The sequence below is a fragment of the Poecile atricapillus genome, chromosome 21 (genome assembly GCF_030490865.1).
Source record: "Poecile atricapillus isolate bPoeAtr1 chromosome 21, bPoeAtr1.hap1, whole genome shotgun sequence".
NCBI lineage: Eukaryota > Metazoa > Chordata > Aves > Passeriformes > Paridae > Poecile > Poecile atricapillus.
The window spans coordinates 7,941,008-7,962,943 of NC_081269.1; the positions used below are offsets into that span (position 1 = coordinate 7,941,008).

General features: G+C 49.3%; 1 protein-coding gene across 5 annotated transcripts in view; it reads right to left on the reverse strand.

Annotated features, from left to right (window-relative positions):
* The window catches only part of CAMKK1 (calcium/calmodulin dependent protein kinase kinase 1), a 75,342-nt gene that overhangs the window by 23,069 nt on the left and 30,337 nt on the right, over positions 1 to 21,936 (reverse strand). For all 5 annotated transcript variants that reach the window (XM_058854709.1, XM_058854712.1, XM_058854708.1 and 2 more), the window contains 7 exons: positions 17,066 to 17,584; positions 13,150 to 13,197; positions 11,668 to 11,721; positions 4,932 to 4,983; positions 4,258 to 4,391; positions 3,627 to 3,663; positions 1,636 to 1,657 (listed from right to left, as the gene is read on the reverse strand). In XM_058854709.1, the coding sequence (XP_058710692.1) occupies positions 1,636 to 1,657; positions 3,627 to 3,663; positions 4,258 to 4,391; positions 4,932 to 4,983; positions 11,668 to 11,721; positions 13,150 to 13,197; positions 17,066 to 17,506 (788 nt within the window). In that variant the 5' untranslated portion in view covers positions 17,507 to 17,584. The remainder of the gene's footprint in view (positions 1 to 1,635; positions 1,658 to 3,626; positions 3,664 to 4,257; positions 4,392 to 4,931; positions 4,984 to 11,667; positions 11,722 to 13,149; positions 13,198 to 17,065; positions 17,585 to 21,936) is intronic.

The following is a 21,936-nucleotide window of genomic DNA, read 5'->3' on the forward strand; positions in this document are numbered from 1 at the left end:
ATGCCTGCACAAAATAAGTCAAACACTACTCACTGGCAGTCCTAATGGGACAAGAACAAAGCTGGAGCTGGCCTTTGGCTTCCTGCTAAAGCTGCTCATGGCTGTGAGCACCAGCATTCCCATGAGATCCCAGTCAGCAGTGGGGACAGTGCCTGTTGCTGTGCACTGCATGTCCTGCCTGCTGGGGCTCAGTCCTGATGCAGTATCATTGTGCAGCTGGTCTGCACTGAGGCAGAATCCAGACATGAACCACTGGCTCAGAGGTTAGATGGGAATATTTTCAGTGAATTGTGCTAAACTGCTTCAAAAACCTGTTCAGCTGCTCAGGGTTCAGCCACCACCAGAGCTCAGACGTTCAGCTCTGAACAGCCAAGGTCACCTGGTCAGCTTCTCCTCTCCTTTTCTTTGAATGCTGCCACTGCTGAGGGATGCACAGTCTCCTCTAAAAGCCCCTCTTCTGCCTGTGCCTGCTGAAAGCTGAGGGCAAAGAGGCTGTAAGAGCTAGTCAGAGTGTCCTGCTCTCCCATGGATGAACGGCTGGAGATAAAGACTTCACTGCACTGAGGGCTAATCCTGCCTGTGCTCAGCAGCTTGGCTTTGCATTTGGGCACACATCCCCTGACTGGAGCTGGATTTGAGTGAGTGCTCCTGGGACACCATCCTGGCAAGCCAAACCCTGGCAGAGAACAGCCCATTGCCAAAACCAGGCTCTGTGGCTCTTCCCACAGCAAACCCTTTCTGCAGCATTTCCCTCTTCTCCCTTGCTGCTCATTTGATCGATGACCTTCATCTCCCATTTGCATTTTTCTGCCACTGCCTTCCCTCCCTCTTTTATGCACATTTTCCTGTTGCTGAAACCAGGGAGAAATAATGTGAGAGAGCAGGGCTGGCAGAGCCACTAATGGAGTCTAATTGCCTCCTGCCAGAGGCAGCCAGGCTGCACTTGGATGAGCCACAGGTTCCCCAGCCCCAGCTATTTACAGCAGCTCCCTCTCCTACAGGACAGGCATCAGCCTGATCACCAGGGAGACTGGAGAGCCTCTTGCCAGCAGCTTGTTCATGGGGCCAGAGAGAAAAATAACCCCTCTGGGAATCTCCTCCATCCTGGGCACAGAAATCATCACCTCACTGGGACTGCAGAGCTGCAGAATCAGTGCAGGTGTAGCAAAGAGCAGCAAGGAAGCTCTTACCACCTCATCCCTTTTTCTACTATGCAAAAGAAATGTGCCAACACAACACCTCCCATGAGAGGTTAGTGCTGAGGGCAAAATAAGGCAGCAGGTGGCAAGTAAATCTTGATGCAACCACACACCCCTTGTGTCAGAGGAAGCCACAACGTGGCTGGAACCCAGCAGAATATTCCTATTCAAACCTTTCCTTCCAGGAACCTGATGAGGAATTTTCATAGAATTTGTTTTCCAGATCAGAGTCTGGCACCAGGACATGTCCTCCCAGCCCATTTCTATTCACCACATCATTCCAGGCTGTAGAAGTGCAAAGGCAACTACAACTGGGTTTTGCCTCCCCTGCAGACAGGGTTTGCCCCACTGGACATATCAAACCTCCATTTCACATGGGAACCTGATGATGAACACCAAAATTTTCAACAGAAGGGATCCCAGGAGGGCTACTTACCCTTTCCTCATGAGGTCAAACACTGCAAGAAAAGGAAATAAACCATGAATGAATGAGAAGAGCAGCCTGGGCTTATTTGTTATTCATCACCTACAAAAACACATCCATTCCCACACCTGCAAAATCAATTTATCTCCACTCATTTCTCTCCCCTCACCCGTGACAAGGACACCAGAGGATGCAAAATGAAAATATTCATCTCTTCAGCACAGACAAATATCCCCTCTCCTGCCAGCTCTGAACAGGGAGACAGCGGGTGCTAATTTATCAACTGCGGTGCCGCCGCTCTGGGTGTCAGCCCTCGTTGATTTGAGCCCCGTTGTATCTCCAAGGGAGGGTGTTTGGTGTGATATTCCCACTAAATTGCTGATAGCGAAGGAGATGCTGTAAGAACATGCTGCTCCATTTCTGCTGTGTCAATCAGCAGCACAGCTACAGCTTTGTCAGAGCCAAACACTCGCTGGCGGGAGCGACTGAAGAGGATTTGCTGGTGTGAGTTGAGGATTGCAGAGCACATGAGTTTGTGTGTCTGATTAGGAGGTTGGGGAAAAGTGTTTTTCTGATCCTGCTCTGCCCTGCTCTGCAAACAGGAGATGGATCTGCTTTTATCTAGAGTAGGAGAGCTCTTTCCCCATGAATTATATGGGGATTTCTTCCACTTCTCAAAAAATATGAGCAGATCCCGTCCCCAAAGCAGTGTGGGATCCTCTGAAGGAACAAACACTACGGGGCAGCCTGAATTGGCTCATGTTGCCCTCCAGGCTGAAGAAGCTGCAGCTTGTGGAAGCATTTCACTATTCAACCACTCTCTACATTTGTAGGTTGCTCAGTGCCTGTTGACATCCCATCCCATCCCATCCCATCCCATCCCATCCCATCCCATCCCAGTGCTCACAGCAGTGCCTGATCCCAGCAGTCACAGGCAAGGAGCAAACACCACCTCCTCTAGATCTGCTGTGCAGGGGCAGGAGCTTGTTGTGCCTGAACTTCACGGGATCCCAGGAAGAGGAAAGGGGTGGTGGAACATGGACAGCAGGGACATGGCCACTGTTCATCACTTAGGGACCAGCACAACCTCCAATAAGACCAGGAGAATCCCCACCTGTCCTGCTGCTGTTGCTGCTATTTCTCCACAGGTAGAGCTTGGTTTAGGTTTGGGGTTTTTTCCCCTCTGCAGCTTTCTACCTCATCTCTCCCCTTTCCTCCAATCCCCAGGAGTTCAGGCCTTCAAACAGCAGCCTCAATCACCCTCCCCACCACAAGTGCCATCACTTTGAGATGCTGCCAGATGCCACTGGGGCTTCAGCCCAGAGGGAAAAGTGGCCTTTCAAAGGCAAATTGCTTCATTTGCTAGGCAGAGTCCTCCTTCAGGGTAGCTTCAAAAGTGTCCCATAATTATTTCATGAGGAGCAGTCTTTGAACCTGCTTCATCAGGAACCAGTTTGGGGAAGCAGAGATGGAAAAGGGTCAGTCATTCCCTCCTCTGGCCTATCTCAGAGGGTACCTCAGGGCCTCCCAGGCCTGTCCCTCAATGTTTCACCCAAATGGGGGTTAGGAGTCCCAGGGAGCACCCCCAGACAAGACTGGAGTGACTCTGGAGTCACTGCCACTATCCACAGCCTACAGAAGTTCCATAGCAGGAGGACATAGCAGGAGGAGCTGATTCCAGTCCCAGAGCCTTCTCTCCCCTCCTGGCTCTGGGACTGGAACCAGCTCTACAGAGGGGAGGGCAGAGCAGCTCTCAGGTCTTTTTAGTGTCCCCAGGGCAAAGAGATGTGCACAGCTGTACTGACACAAGGTTGCCTTACCCTACTGCACGGGGCCTTTCCATCCCAGCTGCATTTACAGGCGTTTTAACTTGGCAGAAAAAAAATAAGTCTGCTGAAGTTGGCACAAGTTTCCTCCCGTATTGACCCCGAGTCCTGGTACGTGTCACTTGCATCACTAGGCCTAAGCCCAGATGGTTCTGTTAGCTTATGAGACTCACATACCCATGTACAAGTTGTCCTCTGCAGGATCATCAAGGACCTGAGAGATCACAAAGAAGTAAGGGGAAAAAGGGAAAAAAAGTGAAAAACAGCAGGAAAAAATATTTTTTTTTTTAAGCAAGTAACGCTCCCAGTATACTGTGCTGAGCTGCAGAACACTGAGAACAATTTAGGCTAATATTTACAGAGTCCTGCAGAGAGTGGGGTTCTGGAGGACAGATTTTCCTGTCTCCAGAAAAATCTGGGCTTCTGCCTGTATTTGGGAAAACAGCCTACCAATAAAGGCACTGCTTGTCCTAAGCTGACCTCAGTCAATAATGAAAATGGCACTGCAACCTTGCACTTGTGCACCTTCCCAGGCTTGTCTGCACACAAGTTCCAGTGATCAAAGCTCACTGCTATTTCTACCAGCACAGTGAGCTGCCTTCTCCTGGGCACCAGCCCAGAGCGCAGGGTGAGCGTGCAGCTTGTCCTCCACAGTCAGTATGACTTTGCTTAGAATCACCAGCCTCAATTTCTGAACATCTATTTTAAACCAATTCTGGCTGAAGTAGGAGCAGCTGAAGAAAAATCCTCTTGTTGCAATACAAACCAGACTTTTTTCAGCATAGCTTAAGGTGGAGAAGCAGCTCACCTCTATCAGCTTAACGATATTGATGTGGTCCAGCTTCTTCAGGATGGCTATTTCCTGATAGACTCTGTCCAGGGGTGCCATGGGTTTGGGCTGGTCTCCAGAGGATGCTTTTGACCCTCTGGGAGGAGGCCGACCTGCAAGTGTGACAGCACAGTGAGGAACTCCTCATTTGGCAGCAGCACCTGCACACAGGATCAGCAGCCACTGGCCCCTCTGCACACACCCACAGCTATTCTGGAAGATCTCATCACCTTGTTCTCATCCCAAAGCTTTGCAGGCTCCCACCTGGAACTGAGATCTCCAAGTCCCATTCAGACCAGCTGCTCCCAGCTTCCCAGATGGGTCTGGGGCATCCCAGGTGCTATCCCAGGGATAGAAGAGACTGAAAGGAGGGGGAATAGCCTGCCTAACTTCCAGTGCTTAATTAGGTGAACATGGAAGAGTCACCACTTCAAAGAGACTCACAAAAATCAGAGCCAGGAATCTCATTACTGAGTTTGTCGAATTTCCCTGTGGCTGTACCTGCCCCCTCACCAGCCACTGCACTTTAACCAGCTCCCAACTACAGGGGCAGCTTTCACAGGAGGCCACGTTCTGCAGTCCTTGCAGACAATGTTTCTACAGAGAGATCTGGCTGAGGACAACAGGCAGACCTCTAAATGTGAGACACTCACGTGGAAATCCATACTGCTTCAAGAGCTTCTTTTTGGAGAGGACTTTCATAGCCTGGAGGGAGAAGAAAAAGCAGTGTTAAAACTGAACAAGAGCCAAAGAGCTGATTGCTGTGACCTGGGAGTATGCTGGGCATCAGGGCTGCTCCTCAGCCTAGAGAAGGGTCCTGGTTAGTGGCAGCCACAACAGACAGACATTGACCCAGGGTTTCCTGAAAGCACTGCTAACCATTTGTTCCATTCATTTTTTCCCCATGAAAAAAAATTTTGATTTGTTTTCAAATGGACAAAGAAAAAGGAGCCCAGTTTCTGCATTTGGGGCAGAAGCTTGAGGGAAGAGGTGGGTTCCTCTGGCTGACCCACTGTTTTGGAAGATGTTATGGCCATGCTCCATGTCAGAGCCACTTCAATGCTGCTTCATCTTATGTTTTGTGTTGTCAGGGGGTATTGGAAGGAAACTGAACCCAGGCAGCTGAGGTGTGGGAAGGAGTCAGGGTAATTCTTCCTGCCACCCAGCTGGCATTAGCACATTGGCAAAAGGCAATCTGAATTTAATCAACAGTCCTTGTGCCTCCATCTGCTTTGTGCATTAATAACCTTTTGGAGGGCCACTCAAACACCCCAAGTGGCCCAGCAGATGAATATTTAATGCAGCTCATGGTACAATTTGCTTAAGAAAACAACCTGTCCTTCCAGGAGCTGGGATGGTCACTCACTCCTTCCCCTAGTCCAAGCAGTTACTCCTATTAATAAAGCATCCAATATATAATTCACACTGGAGTGATCCCTACAAAATCTAACTAACCAAGGGGTCCTGCAGGACTAATTTTGCATTAGTGCCACAGAGGCAGGGTCTCCTGTTTTTAACACATATACCAGGAACACCAAACCCATTCCAGTGAGCTCCTTCCCAAGCTGTTGTTCCTGGCAACGATGGCACCACGTGCCCAAGCATCTCCACTCCCATCAGTGCTCCCACTGCAGCCAGGTTCATGGCTTGCTGAAAGGATTGTTATTTTTGGTACTGATCCAGTGAAATCCTCTGGATTTGCACCCGTGTAATTGAGAAGAGACACTGTGCAATGTTTCAATCCCGCCTGACAGCTCCAAACCAACTGTTAGAAATGATGGTGTTGAGAGACAGACTCAGAAGTGCTTATCTGTGACTTAGCACAGCTCTGTGTCCAATACAGGCAGCCAAATGACTCACGGTCTGCTGAAAGAGGATCCAAGATGTGCACAACCACCTCCAAATACGGCCAGGACCAAGCCTGGAGGACTTCCAAGGTTTCCCACTTTTATCTCTCCATAATGAAAATGTATGAGAAAAATCAAAGGAATTGGTACATCCATTTCTCTTTCAACCACTGCCAACCCAGGAGAACGCTCCTCTTGCTCCAATCCCATCTTGAGTCCTTGCTGCCTTCTGGCAAGGAGCTTCAAAAAGAAGGACAAAATAGAAGATGCGATTTGCTGCATAAAGCTCCCAAGTTTGGGAGCCTGGGGGCCTCAGCCTGAGGAACTGAACCATCACCACCAGCACTTCCCACATCAGGACAATCCTTCCCAGGAGAAGCTGCAGGGAGCAGGAAGGCACAGAAAGGAGCAATAGCTAAGACAAGGGAAGATCTGAGGGACAGAAATGGAGGGAACAGGAGCTACTGCTGTCACCCAAACTGCTTGCAGGATGCCTGAGGGGCAAGGGGGGGTTACTGCATCACAGGTGAGCTGACTGCAGACCACCACTGCTGCTGGGAAGGAAGCACCAGGATATGCTTATACCAGTTTTGAAGCACCAGTATCTGCTACTGCACAAGCAGGGCTGGGTCAGAAGAGAGGACCAGTCCCACTGCGCTGACAAACTCAAACAGGGACCAAAAGCAAAGTTCATCATGTAACAGGCCAGAACCACTTAATTATCACAAGAGCAGAGAGGAGGGCACGTGGCTGTGAAGCCTCACTTTAATTACAGTCAGCTGGCAGGACCAGGCTTCCTCCTGAATTGTGGCTGCTGCAATGGGAGCATCTCAGGGATGCTTCAGCAAACCTCTCCTTCCAGGCTCACATGCACGACAGAGCCAAAGACATTTGTACTCACAGGCAGAGCTAATTACCCAGATAATGCCTTTCTGATAAAGAACCAGCTCAGAGCCAAGCTGAGGGATTTTCCCTTTGCACAGGCAAGTGTTGCTTCAGTGTTCTCAGGAAAAGAGGGAGCCTGGAGATTTCCTCCACACATCCTCCTCCCAACGATTCCCATGTGGACACGGGTCTTGACATTTCCCTTTGAGAAACAGCAGGAACAGCGTGCTTTTCTCTGATGTATGTTTATTATCTATGTTTACTGCTCTCTCTCCCTATCAGCCTTACAGCTGGAAGCCACAGGGAAGCTGCCTAAGGGAAAGGAGATCCCAGGCTCATGGAGAGGAGGAATGCCTGTGACACAGCAGCTCTCACAACAGCGAGACCACAAGCTGTGGGAAATGACAACAGCAAAATGGCCATTAGTTTTGGGAGGGAAGGGTGACAAAATGATTGAGCCAAGTGAACTTATCGCCTGTCCTTGGTGATGCTCTCACAGTGCTCAGAAAGTGATTTGCTAAGGGAGAGACTTGTACTGCAAGGGCAGAAGCCTGTGCACAGTCCCTACCTACAGCTCCCAGGGGAGTGGGATGCTGCTCAAAGGTCCCTACTGACCACCTAAATCCTCTGCCAGTGCATGTGGGAATGCTGAACAGACCAGAGAGCATTTCCAGCTCTTCCTCACCTGTCCTGCCTAACAACATCCTTCAGTCAAAACAGCTGAGAGGAAAGCTCTGCTAGGAAAGAGGAGTGTTATAAACTGACAGAAAATCCTAAATCAGACAGGCTTAGCTGCCATGGCCTTAAAATCCTGCTCCTGTGTTTGTCACCTTTTTTCCCATCAGCAGAATTCCATCATCAGGCTGTGCCCCATCCAGGCCATGCCAGCAGAGCAGGGATGCTGTCCTGGAGCTCGCCTGTCTCCAGCTGCTTCCCGAGGATCCTGCTGTTACCCCGGGTGACCCAGCCCCTGACAAACCCTCAGCTGAACAGCACGAGGCGTCAGAGTCAGCCAGAGATCCCTTCCCTGCTCCCCTCCACTCTGGAGTGCAGCTGGCAGCGGTTCAGCAGCTGTTACGTGAGCAAGAGGATGAGAAACACGGGAGCTGTGCCTTCCCTTTCCGCCCGGATGGCAACCAAAGAGGATTCTCCAGGGGCTGGAAAGTTCAAGGCTTGCTGCTGGCCACCTTCTCAGCAGTAGCCCTTTGTCCAGACACTCCTCTCATAAACTTGGAAGGAATTTCTCCCCATCACTGAGACTTGGTAGGAAACAGCCCTCCATGCAAAGATTGTTAGGTACAAACAGAGGCAGAGAGCACAATCACACAAATCTCGTTTCTTAGGTAACAAGATTAAAAAAGGAGGATGAAAAAAAGAAAAATCCACTGACAACCTAAATGCTATTGCTTTATTCCAGCAGTAGCATAACAAATGCCCATCATAACCACTTTTCTTTGCAAGCTGATTTAGAGATTGAAAATAGGAGGAAGATATGGCCTGAGGCATCAAAGAATCAAATTCCATCAGCACAATGATTCCAATCTAGATCTCTGCTTGGACACATTTGCCTTTGATTTTTATTTGCTGCTTTTTCACAGAACTTGGCCTTTGGTTTTTCCCCATGTCATCGTCAAAGCATCTCCTTCAAACTGAGACACCAAAACCTTTCCAGTGTAAAGGGTTCCTTGGCAGAGCCCCACAGGAGCTGCTGTAACAGCTTTGTGTGGCCCAGGAGCAGCAGGGTCCTCCAGCTCTGCATTCCAGTGGGGTCTCCTCCTTGGAGGGAGCACTGGGTCACTTATCTGGTGCAGAAATTCCAGTTTCCATGGTCTGACACATTCCCTGAATCCACTGATGTGAGCCAGGACACTTCACAGCCCTCCCAGGCACTGCGGGTGCTCACAGCAACCAAGGGCAAAGCTCTTAGAAGCACTCCTTCATCTTTAATGGAAGGTAAAAAAACCCACAAAGTAAACACAACCCATCTACATTTTTTCCCAAATGTGGTGATTGAATTTGTTTCTTGAGATTTTTTCCTAATTCTAGGCCAGATCCAAAACTCATTAAAGAAGCAGCAATCTTTCCTTTTGCTTTGGAGCTATTACTCAGTCCTTGCTCTCTATAAACTCTGCTTTTGCCTTGCAAAGGGTCCCACACCTCTGCAAGAATCAGAAGCCACACTCTGAATTATACCCCCAAATAATTATATTTTTTTCTTATTTCTTTACAATTTTGGTCCTAGTTATTGCAGCACACTAGCTTAAAGACAATAAAGAAAGCAGCAACAATTACTTCTTACTGCTTTTCACCACGGAAACAAAAAAACACCATCCAGAGCTAAATCTGGGGGAAAACAAACACTCAGAAAAGGCCCTTCCCAATTATTAGAATCACAATTGCTTCTATTAACTGCTGGTAAGAGCCATTAGGTATCCCTGGGGATCGGGGTGCACTGCTGGGGATGGGAAGGATGAGCAGGGCAGGATGGAAGAAGAGCTCAAGGGTCAGGCAGGAGCAGAGCTAAACAACCACTAGCCAGTGCAATCAGCACTCTGAAGCTTCTCTGGAGCTTTGAAAAGCCTGCCAAGAGAGGAGCAAGGACATGGGACACAGAGTTCAGAGATCACTGCCTTTCACAGCAGCCTGCCCCCTCCTCTCCCCACAGACACCCAGCACAGCCACACACAGCAGGCACTGCCCTGGGCCCATCTCTCCACTCCAGGATTGCCAGGATCCCACCCCAAAAGCAGGATGGGGTGAAGCCAAGAGCACATCCCTGCAGTGTGGGGGTCTTTGTGCCCTGCCTGCCTTCAGGTGAGGCTCAAACAGCCCCCAGGCACGGTGTCCCTCCCAGGCTGCAGTTTAGATTCTTCTAATCTTGCTTAGATTAGAAACCAGGATTAAGTGGGGATTAACTAACACACACAGGAGGCTAACCTGCACACAGGCTTTCACTTTTGGTTTGGATTTGACCAGCGAAATCTACATCCACGGGGTTAATCTGCATCCAAAACAGGGACAGGACTGCAGTGGGCAATGCTATCCTGAACCCAGCTCTCCCCTGCTGAGCTCTAACAGATGCCCTGCCCACCACTGGGCAGCTCAGTGGGATTTCCTGAACAAAAGGACAGTGCCAAAATGTAAGGATTACAATTTTCAAAGGAAGAGTGTTTTCAGCAGGAAATAAACATGAATTGTGGATGTGATGTGTTTCCACTCTGTGCTACTGGTGCTGGTGGGACAGATGGATGAGGGAAGCCAGGGCTGGCACCTCTGCAGAACAAACCATCCTGCTGCAGAGCATGGCAGGGAGGATTTGGAGGGCAGCAGAGAAAAGGAGCCATTGGAAAAAGCTCTGGTGCTGCTGTGAATCAGCTTGGAAAGGACAGGAGATGGAAAAAATTGTGGCTCCTTTCCTTGGCCAGCTCTAGGGCACCTTGTCCAGATTTTTGTCTCATCTCTTCCATCCTTCATTTCAAGACATTCCTGCCACAGTTTCATGCCTGCTGGAAGCACAGAAAGGCTAAGGAATACCCACAGGCACACAATTCCCACCTGACCCTTTCAACCTGGTGTGTTTCTTGTAATGAAGAGTCAGGGAGGAAAAACTATCTGGGGAGCAGTAGGGAATGAGCATGGTTTTTGTTCCACAACACATTCTTACTCCCCTTTGTCCCAAAGCCAGCAGGGACAAGCAGCAGCACACAGGACTGCCTGGGTGCTCTGACGGGTCCATTTTCATGCATTTTTCACATGCAGGAGCAGCAGCAGGACACTCTCACCAAATGCAGCATGGAGCAGCAGCTCTGGCAGGGCTGTGTTGGGTTGAGGTTTAACAGCACTGCAACCACACAGCTCAGCTCAGCAGATTCCTGCCCTGGGATCCATCAGAAACTGCTGGAAGTTCTTTCCAGAAGCCTCCAGGCAGAGCCACACATAGCAAGGAAGTTTTCCTTCCTCCCAGCTCCTGCTCTCAGACTGAAGAAAACAAGCCACAGGGCAAGCCCAGGGACATGAGCACATCTGCAGGCAGATTTTGCAGGAATTCCAGTTGGGATGGCTGGGATTTAGCTGCCTCTGAAAGGGGAGGCACAGAGCCGGAGCCTTCTGCATAAGTGGCCTTTTGGAATAGGAAACTCTCCAACTCAGGCTTCCTTTAAACCCCAAGATTTGCCTTCTGTCTTGCACCCTACACCTCCTGCCCTGACAGTGAGCCTTGTTCAGTGTCCCCCAGGCATCCCCGAAGGGGGAAAGATGCAGGGAGCCTGGCACTGCCCAGCCACACCACAGTGTACAGCATTTTTCTGAGAAACGCCCCCATTTCCTTACAAAACACGCCTGCTCCTTCCAGGCCAGGCTTCCAATGCACAGCAGGTGCTGAATACCACCACCCACATGCCTCTAATTTCAGGTGACCTGCTTCATAGCTAGAAAATGCCAAGGCAGATCAGCAGCATGCTTCTGCAGCCTGCCTGTGCCTTACATAAGGCGCCCACCCCGTCCCCTCCCGAGCGCAGCGGCTCCGTGCCCAGCGGGAGCTTCAACCCCTTGCAAGCCACCCAAATCAGAAATGCTCATGCTGAAAGCAGCCAGGTAGAGAGGACCCAGCTCTCAGGGGAGGAACAGCAGCAGCAAAGAGGAGCAGAGACACACTTACATAATACTTGTCATCGTTCTCGTTGTAGGCCAGTTTCACGACGCCGTAGGAACCCTAAAAATAAACAGGAATTGCACAGTCAGTTCAGCAGCTTCACCTCATCTTCTTACTGCTCAAGGCTGGGAAAAAAACAGCTCCCAAGGCCCCAGACCATGCTGACCCCTGAGCAGTCTGCAGGTGATGTGACCATACAGCCAAGGTTGTGTTTTGGGAGCTCTGTGGGAGCCAAGGGGTCCTGGAGGATTATTGATGTCTGGAGGAGTTGAGTATTAGCCCATCACCTCCTGCCCTGAGCCAAAGCCACCATGTCTGTCTGAACTCAGACACAGGTGGGGAGCAGAGAGAAAAAATTTCAAGCAGATTTTTTTTGGTGCAAATTTGGAAATTCTGCACAAACACCTTTCCTGTTCCACCAACCTGCCCAGGCAGATGCAGACCTGGGCTGCTGCTGTATCCACAGCTCCAGAGACAGCCTGAAGCCAAGCCAGAGCCTTCAAAATATTTCTCCTGACTTCACTGAGAGTTGAAATAAGGTTCTGGTCTCAGAGGAGACTAACAAGCCAACTGGCTGACCCAGAAGCACAGCAGACCCTCTACCAACCTCACAGTGCCCATCTGCTTGCTGTGACCCACAGAGATGGAGGCAGGGACAAATCCACCTGAGAGAAGGTTTCACACTCTCCTTAAATCTTAACAAAGTCTGAAGTGGGTCTGAAGCTGTGTGTGATTTGGGATGGCATCTGCTGTGCCAGCAGTGGTACCTCCGTTCTGACTCCCTGCCTGCCAGCAGCCAAATGCACAGCCCACGGCACAGATGGTGGGGGTGCCATCCCACAGCCTGAGGCCTCTTGTTTTGGAGGCATTTGGGCTGATTAAACTTCTGGTGAAGGTCTCTGCAGCTCAGGGTGCAGCCTCTTCTGGCTGCAATGCTCCAGCTGCAGAGGCAGACACAGCTTCCAGACAGCACCACTGCTTGTGGACCCATCTGCAACGGTGGCACGTGGCCAAATGTGCAGGTGTGTGAGCTGCTCACCAGCCCAGACCTCTGAGTATCTTCAGAGGAATCTCTTTTGAATCATTCTGCAGCTTTTACCCATGCACTAGAATTAAACAAGCACTTCACATGACGTAAAAATTTTAACTAGTCCTGATGGGGACCAAACCTCTGCCCTGATCATCTTTTTGGGTTTTTTATTCTTTGTTCTGTTGTATTAATGTATCAAAGGCCCTTAGTGTTACATTTGGCAAGCAAACACCTTGAAAAGGAGCCAGCTTAATCACCTTCTCAGGGAGGAAAAATAAATTTAGATTTCAAAGGAAGTAACTCCACTGTGACCTTGAACAAAACTTGCTATAACTAATAAGGGAAAAAAAAAACCCCAAAACAATCCTGGTTTTGTCCCCTGGGCTGGCACAGCCTTTCCACCCCTACTCACATGTGTGACACAGGCTGGTGTGACCAAGATGAGCCCCAGTACATACCTTCCCTATTTCACTCTGCAGCTTGTACTGGTTTAATTGCACACAGTCCTGCAGATCAAAAGGAGAACATAATTAGAGTATTGGTAAAGGAAATGACTGAGTTTGAATCAGGTTCAAGTAGCAGCAGAGTGCTAAATAATTAAAGAATTAATCTTACTTAAACTGGTGTATGTTACACTATAAGCACTGCTATTTTTTTATTTTTTTGGACAACCCAAGACAAAACAATTATGGGCTAAATTCTGATTCCAATTGTGCTGGAGTAAAACCACCCCAATTCCCCCACATTGCCCCAGGTTCAGCCCAGGGGCCTGCCAGCAGCCCCTGGCTTGTTTACATTAACCTTCTATACCTGACTATGCTCAGAACCACTCAGATAATTCCTGGTGGGAAGCACCATCACCTCAGCTTCTGCTGTGCTTCCAGCACTTGAGCTGAACACAGCAGAAATCAGATTATAGGTGCTTTCTACATTTTTTCCCCCTTGCTGAAAAGACCATAATTCACTGCTGAAGTGACTCCTGCCACGTGTTGCTGCAGACTGCAAGGGTTGTTATTCTGTATTTTGGTTCTCCTGCAGGAAGTGGGATAATTGTCCTATTCCTTTATCAGAGAAAAACACCTATCTCTGGGCCAAGTGTTTCTTTAAGATAACATTGTACAATTCTCCTGATTTCATCATGCCAATGCATTTGCAACTGCTGATAAACACAAACAGAGCAAGAACCTTAATGAGATCCTTTAATGAAAAGCTGTCACCAAATTAGACTGAGCCAGTTCAAGTGTGCAATAATTGTTTCACCTTAAAAAACAAGATGCCCTCTGTGTTAACATGTCCAAGGTATTAGTCAAGAGAGGAAGGGGAGGGGGGGAATCATTGCCACAGAAAACAAAAATTGGTCAAAAATCATAAAGCACAGGGCAGTCCAGGCCCTTTCACAGATCCAAGACCTGCTGCTGTAGATGGGACAAACTCTGTCAGTCACACAGGGACAAGATGCCCATGTACAAACACCTTCAGAGAGTCCTTCCCTGGCACATACAAACACCAGGGCATCATCTGGGCAGCAAAGCTTTTAGCAGCCTCAGGAAAATCCTCTTGCCTTGCTGCCAGCACTGAGCAGGAGCTGGGAATGTCACATCAGCAGAGGCAAAGTGGGCCTCAACTCTGGGGCCTGTGCCTCAGCTCTGCAGCTTTCTGTACCCTTAATAGCTTCAGCTTAATCACTTCTGTGCCACAGCTAAAGCCATTCCCTTGTCAGGGCAGGGCACTGATAGGCAGCAAGGCAGCAGAAATCCCATCAGGCACTCCCCCCAGGGAAGGCTGCACTGAGAGAACCTTCCAGGCCATAGGCCATGCATAATTTAAGAAAGGAGAGGAACAAACAGGGAACTTTTTAAATTGCAGATCAATTTTTTGATAGAGAAATGACGGATGAGGTTAATTAAGAACACAGTAATGCTGTTGGGAGAGCAGAACACGTTACTTCTCTTGCAGAGTTAAAACTGCAGACCCAGACTTGTCAGCAGTGGCTGCCAACTCTTTGTCCAAGGGCAGCTGGCTAATTGGTGTCTCTGGGAATAGTCTTTGTGCTAGACAGCAAGCCCAGCCCTGCTGCAGCCCTGCCAGCCCAGGAGCTACCACCTGCCTAAATAACAAATCCAAAAGCCCTGCTCAGAAGGCAGGGGTCTGTGGAACAGGTCCCAGTGACACGACAGCCCCAATTCACTGCCTGCTGCTGTCACTTGATAAATCCTCCCTCAGGCTCAGCTTCAGCTCTTGGCCCTCTTGATCCCTGAACAGAAGTTTTCCTCCCTGTGAACAAATATTAAACCAGCATTAAAAAGCTCAGCAGTGTCTCTCTGAGAGAACACAATGTTCTTCCACAATTCATCAGTGAAAGCAGAGCATCCAGCTCTGCTGTATGCCCATACTCTGCCTCCACTTAGCACATCTCTCCATCATTTCTCCAGATCAGTGCAGGATGCAGCATCAATGGCAGCAGGCACTGAGCTGCCACCCTGCTGGAGAGGGAGGCAGACTCAGTCTGAGATGGCTATCAGCACAGGAGGAAATTGTGACATGCAGCTGTGCCATCCACCCCTGCTCCTGACAGACAGCACCTGCTCATGGCTACTGATAAAGCCTGAATGCTCCTGAACTTCATCTCCAGCTTTGCACAGACTGGAACTGACCCAGGCAGGGGCCACGAGCTGGAGCAATGGATGTTCTGCACTGAAAAGCACTGACTGAGGATGCCAGAAACCTAAACCAAGGGGAAAGAACCAACTCCAAAATAGCTTTAAGCAGGTGAGAGGCACTGACTGGAATACAAATGTGTCCCTATAAGATGGGAAGGAGCAGCAGAGCTCGTGAGAGGACCTCTGTGAGGGTAAGCACCCACCTCAGAATGTTCCCAGCTCGTCCAGGCTCCCTTCCCACTCTTACCAGAGCCATTCCTCATTAATATGAATGCTGGTTTCCAACTAGCACAGCTCTGCTGCACAGCTGGGCTGCACCACAGCAGGGCTCTCTCACTGGTATCAAAGTGACCATGGAAAAGGCAGCACTGTGTAAAGAGCTGCTGCAGGAGCAGGGACACAGGGGCTCCACATCTGCATTTCAAACTAAGCACTTCCCACCCCCAGGCAGTAACCCTTGCTACCCAGGATGCAGATGCTGTGGAAGAAGATGGAGTACTTTGAATTTGCTTGCAGATGGGAATGTGCCAGTCACACTTGACTGCAGTTATGTTGAAAGATTTCAGAAAAGCCTGACTCCTGGCACAGTCACAGCACTGCAGGATGGGAGAGCTGGCACTCAAGTCACGTCCTGCTTCCAAGAACTGGCTCCTTTCCCTCCCTGCCTCCTTTATTAAAGCATATGGCTGCTGTCAGAGAAGCTGCAGTCTCTGCACTGCACCTTCTGCATGAATCCTCTGATCAGCTGGGGATGCAGCACCCATCCCACAGCTGGTGTGACCTGCACAACTCCCCAGAGGACAACAGCTGATCTGGTGTGCACCACCATCCTCTCAGATGTGCAAGGGGAAAACACCCACTTCTCAAGAGGGAAACACCAAGCCACACAGATGTTAAGCTCCAGGTCCCTTGGACTCACACTGGCAGAAGTTTAAACTGCAGGGATTTGGGTCCCTGTCTTGCTGCAGGCATCTAGGCCATGACAGTGGGCAGAGCCCCTCTGCTCCCCACATCCAGCACTGGGAATTGCAACCATCACCCACTTCCATCAAGACACTCAACCACTGACAGCATGTCACAACTCCTCCAGGGCAGGTCTGGGACCAGGAGAGCAGCAGCAGAACAACCACAGCCACCCAGACACTCCTCTGAAGGACAGCAGGGTCACGGCCTTCCCTTACCACTGCTGTTACAAATGCTTTAAAGAGAAAAGAAAACCCTGACAGGAGCCAGGCATTTAAGCTCTTTATAAAATTAAATCATGCTTTCAATTATGGCAAAACACAATAGCAGATACATAATCTCCAGAAGTTTAAATCCATAAAATACCATCAGCAAAGCTGCTGTGACTGGTGAATTCCCAAAGGGCACCTACAGCAGGGACATGAGAGCAAAGCCATTTGGCCACAGCCCTTTCTCTGAATAACCTGAAAGAATTCCTGCATGCTACCATGGCACAGAGGTCATGGTCCCTTAACAAGACTGTCCCAGGTAGGAGAGGGCTGAAGGAGCCAAATGTCAGGGCCAGGGCTATACCCAGCAGAGCTCTCCAATTCCAAGCTAATATGATCCCTGGTTCCAGGGATGTTTTCCCTCCCCTTAGAAATAGCAGTGCTTTCAGATCTTCTACTCCAGAAGACTGAAGGCTCCTGTTGCCCCCAGAGAAAGACTCACCTTACCCCAACACCTCAGCTGTAGGGGAGAACATGCCTACCTCAGAGTCTGATATGGAGACCCGATTGGACTCTATCGTTGGTCTCCTGATTATACGTGGTGATGGCCCCGTGGCATAGGGACCACAACCTGGAGTGTTGCTAGAAGCCAAGTAACCTCCTGATGATCTTTCCTGAAGGGACAACTTCCTACTGGACAGGCCAGGTCTAGTTAGAGGTCTTTTGGGAACATTCCTCAAGTGAGCATCTTCTGACTGTTGGGAAGGCAGAAGTTCATTGATTCCCATGTCACTGCTGACTCCATTTCTTTGGATGTCCTTTATGTTATCAGAAAAGACTGTGTCATTTTCTTCAGGGTTGTCTTCACCATTTTGGTCACTTCTGTCTGGGACAACAGACACATCTATGGCTGCCACCCTCTCCACCAGTTCAGTCTGTGTGTCCATGCCTCCACCCAGGACATTTGCTGGAGAGTCCCCCATGGCTGTGTCCAGCTCGTTTGGTCTCAGATGGTCATGCAGAGAGCAGTGATGTTAGTGCTCAAAGGCTCCATGAAATACCTGAAAGGAATCACAAACCAAGGTAATGTGAATAATAATGTTCACTCAACACAAATATAACTGAACAGTCGTCTCTGGCTTCTTCCAGCATGCAAGAAAGTGAAGGCAAAACACTGGCAGGCTGTAAACAAGGTACAAGCACTCAGAACGAAAGGCAGACCCAGGCATTGAGCTAGACAGGAAAGAGATAAAAATGAGATTTTATCTGGTGTGTAAAAAGTGACACAGCTAAAGAGAACTTCTCCCTCTGTAGCCAGACCTACAGCCAACCAGGGCTTACAGTACTGGAAGAAGCATCCCAACAGCTGAAGGCTGAAGGTCAAACTTTCGACCTCTCGAATTCTTATTTATAGGATACAAGAGATTCTGGCATGTACTCAAACCCAACAGGTACAACAACAACTCCACAGCCATTTAGGGCTCCCCAGTAGTCTCTCTGCTGCCCTGTAGGGCCTTAGAGAGTGTCACAGAACAGCCAAGCCCAGTGACTTCCACACTGCCATTTGCAACATGGTCAGCAAAAGCAGGATTTAAAAGCAAATCCAGTTCCAGGGTCACCCCTGGCCTTACACAGTTGCAGTCTGTGTGCAAACACAAGTTCTTGCTGCCCACTGTGTATAAAAGCTATAGTGAGTTGCAAATCAACAATGCTTAATGATTAAAGTGGGATGGGAATCAGTTTTTCCTCGGGAGAAGACCTACAGAACACAAAAGTGCAATACAAAGCTAAAACTGCTGCATAAACTCTGCTGTTTCCTGGATGCTAATTTCAGTCTCAATTTAAAACAGATTTTAGCCTTCCCAGCACAGTGCAGAGCAGGAAATGATCCTCTGCAGCACATGGCTGTCAACACTTAATCACCTCTGAAGATGCAGCCATCATTTCATCCCTCTGCCCAGCTTCTGGGGATAGTGGGGGAATACAGGAGCACAGCATCCTGTCCTGCCTCCAGTGAATTCCAGAGTAGGCTTAATCCTGAAATATTGCAACCTGTGGTTCTCTGTATTCAAAGCAGGCTGTGCATAAAACCCCTGCAAGCCAGGTGATATTTGCATTTACATTTCATTTACAAGGGGATAGGGCTTGAGTGAGTCCAGAGAGCTCCAGCCTGGGAACACACACAAGCCTTGTCAAGGAGCACAGGCTGAGCTGGGCTCAAAGCTGCCCAGCAATGCTCAGTTAAACACATTACAGTGACCTCTGCTGCACAGGGATGTGTTCCTGAGGCCCCCATGGCAGCCACGCTCAAGCAACCTTTTATATCAATGAGAAAACCAGATGAAGATCTTGACTGGAGACTTCACCCCAGTGCCAATCCTAGGGATACACACCAGGCACTTGGAGTCACTGAAAGGGAATATCCAAATCTAAGATATTTCTCTCCACATCCCACTGTTCACCTCCTTTCCCCCTTCCTGTCTTTTCTGCAGGTTTGCTTGAAAGAAATTTGACAGAAGTGTCACTCACTCAAAACAGTGATGAAATGGTGAGATCAGCTTTAAAAGCTTCTATTAAAACTATATTTAAACACATCAATCCCAAAGCACAAATCCCCTTTGGAGCCAGGGATCAGGCACTAGGGGTGGCTCTCAGCAGTGAGGGAGGGGTGTGGGGTTCAGCCCAGCACAAACTGCAGTGGTCCCACAAACCCAGGGGCAAAGCAGCACGAGCCTCCCCTCTGCCAGACCTCCCTGCTCTCCAAACCCCCAAACTCAGGCTGCAAACCACCAAGCCAGCACTGACCCTTCAAAACTGGGGAGCCCACCAAGGGTTTGCTGTCTGCAAAATGCTTGTGTGAAGTTTGGAAAGCTTCTGAGCTAAACAAGGAGCATCAGGTCAGGGCAACTGCAAGCCTGTAGTCACCCCACTGCCTCTGCAGAGGCATTCCCAGAAAACTCCAGAGCCTAAGGAGCAGCACATTTCCCAGGGACACACATGGGATGCCAGCCTGCTTGGCTCTAGGGGAAGGTCATCTCCTTGGCTCCAGGGAAGAACAATCAAGTTTCCAGCCCTGCACAACCAGGAAAGCACCAGCCACAGCCCTGCTGTCAGCAGCCTCTGCCAGGGCTGGGCTGCAGCTCTCCTGGCAGGCTGCTACAGCACGGAAATCATTCTCAATGAAGGGAAGGAGGCAGCAAAAATGCTTCCACCATTTAACCCAGCTTGCCCAAGGGATAGGAGGAAACCTCCAAGGCCACACTGTGCTAGAAGCTGTTTCTTCTGCCTACAGAATAACAAAACCCGAGGCTTTTCTGTGATGCAGCTTTAGCCCCTGGACAGTCACAGCTCACCTCACTCCTAGGCAGCACCACGAGGAAAATCAATCTGCAGCTGAAGCCTGCAGCTCCTACATCCCCTTCCCTCCTCCTGCCTCGAGGTTTTCCCCATATGTGGGAGCAGGGGGAAGAAAGAATCTGCCTGTGTTTTTGTGTAGCTGGCCATGAAAGCCCACAAACCACCCACCTGGACTGAACATTTGTGAGTCTTGTGCTGCTCAGCCAGCAGGAAAAAAGGGCCAGGAGCAGTGGGAAGAGCAGCCCAGCAAACAGTGATGCTTGTATCAGCCCTCTGAGCAGCTGCTCACCACCCAGACCAGGCACCCAGGGTGTCTCTCCCTCAAAAGCTGAAGCAAACTTGCTCAGTTCTAACCCACAGCACAGGCTGTAAAATAAATCTTTAGCTAACTGACAACTGAACTAGATAAACTGAGGATAAACCCCATAAATCAGTCCATCTGATCAAAACAAACAGACCCATACATTGTAGAAACAAATAATACAGTGCTGCTAAAAGCAGGCAAAAAAAATCCAGCAAGACTTTAAAGAAAATAATTGTTCATCTGTAGAGCTGGGCTTTGTTTCAAGATCTGCTGTTTTGAATGATTCCTTTTCACTGATAAATCCTCCAAAACTGTATTTGAAAGCAAAGATTTCTGAATAAGTGAATCAGTTATGTGCAGCCCAATCTCATTCTGCATAAACTCAGTACAAAAGGCAACTATTAATTTCTGCAAGGCTAAATCAGTGGTGGATTTGCAGTTTTTCAGGCTGTGGCACAACCATACCTTGCTGGGATGGGAAATCCCAGCAAAACAGAAATTCTACCGCCACCATCTCCCAGCTCCTGCACAGCTTTGCTGTCCCTGCTGATCCCCCACAACACTGAACACCTGCTGTAGAGCAGAGGATAATGCTGCAGACATGAACCAAAGCTGCAAACAAGCTTATATGAGCAAAATTAATTTACTTACAGATATCTTATTTACCATTTTCCCCCGTAGCTATTCCTCTGCTGCAGGCAGACTGCCACTTCAACCATGATTTTCACAATGTATTTATCAAATGGCTGCACATGTTTCCCAGATGGGCACTGTGCAGAGAATGGTACAAAAAAGCCTTTTGAAAGGAATATGATCCTGGAGAAAACCTCTCTGTATTTTATGTGGGAGTGGGAGATGAGCAGATGCAATTCGTTTTGCTGCTCAATAAAGTATTCCAAAGCATTGTTTGAAAAATAAAAAACTGTAAATCTAGTTTACTGCCTGGTCCATCCTCTTGGCTAACTAGAAATGTTCCTATCAGAAAAGGATGGGGAGGCTAAAAGGCCCTGAGCCACAGCAACCCCAGCTTCATTTCCCAAAAGTGACTTCATGGCTTTGTTCCAGGTTAAGGACATGCTGCTTCTCCTTTGTGTCCCTGAGAACACACCTGCCCCATGCTGAGGCCATTGCAGTAAAAGAATCCCAGTGAATTATAACTGCAATGAGAATTTGCAGTTATATTAAACAGAAAGGTTCAGGCAGTGATTCTGCTGCTGCTGCTCAGCCAGGGGCTTCAAATGCTCATGGGGCATCAGGGATGTCCAGTGAGACCCTCCCTGCACCTCCTTTGGGAACCTCTTGACCACACAAGACCCACAGGCACTGTCACAGAGAGAGGTCCCAAAGATGACAGCAGCTTTACTCAGTGCTGCTCTACACACCAGCAAGGTCAGCAATCAGGCCAGGTTTTCCAGCCAATGCAATGATCCATGTCCCAGATCCCAGTGACCCATGCCTGCAGAGGGGATGTCATCCCCATCACCAGCATCCATCAGCTCAGGTGAGACCCCTCCAGGGATTCCCTCCTGCCTAGGGCAGAGCTGGCAGCACACCCAGCCCTGTTTTGTGTGTGTTTCCTTCAAACATTGCCCACAGCAGCACGGCCACTGTGAAGAATCTGCTCCAGCTGCTGTCAACAGCAGCAGAAACTCCCTTTAAGGAGAGAATCAGCAAGTCCTGGGCTGGGCTGCCAAGTCCTGGACAGCTCCTCCAATGACATTTTAGAAATATCAGGTCAGCAAGTCCCTTCCA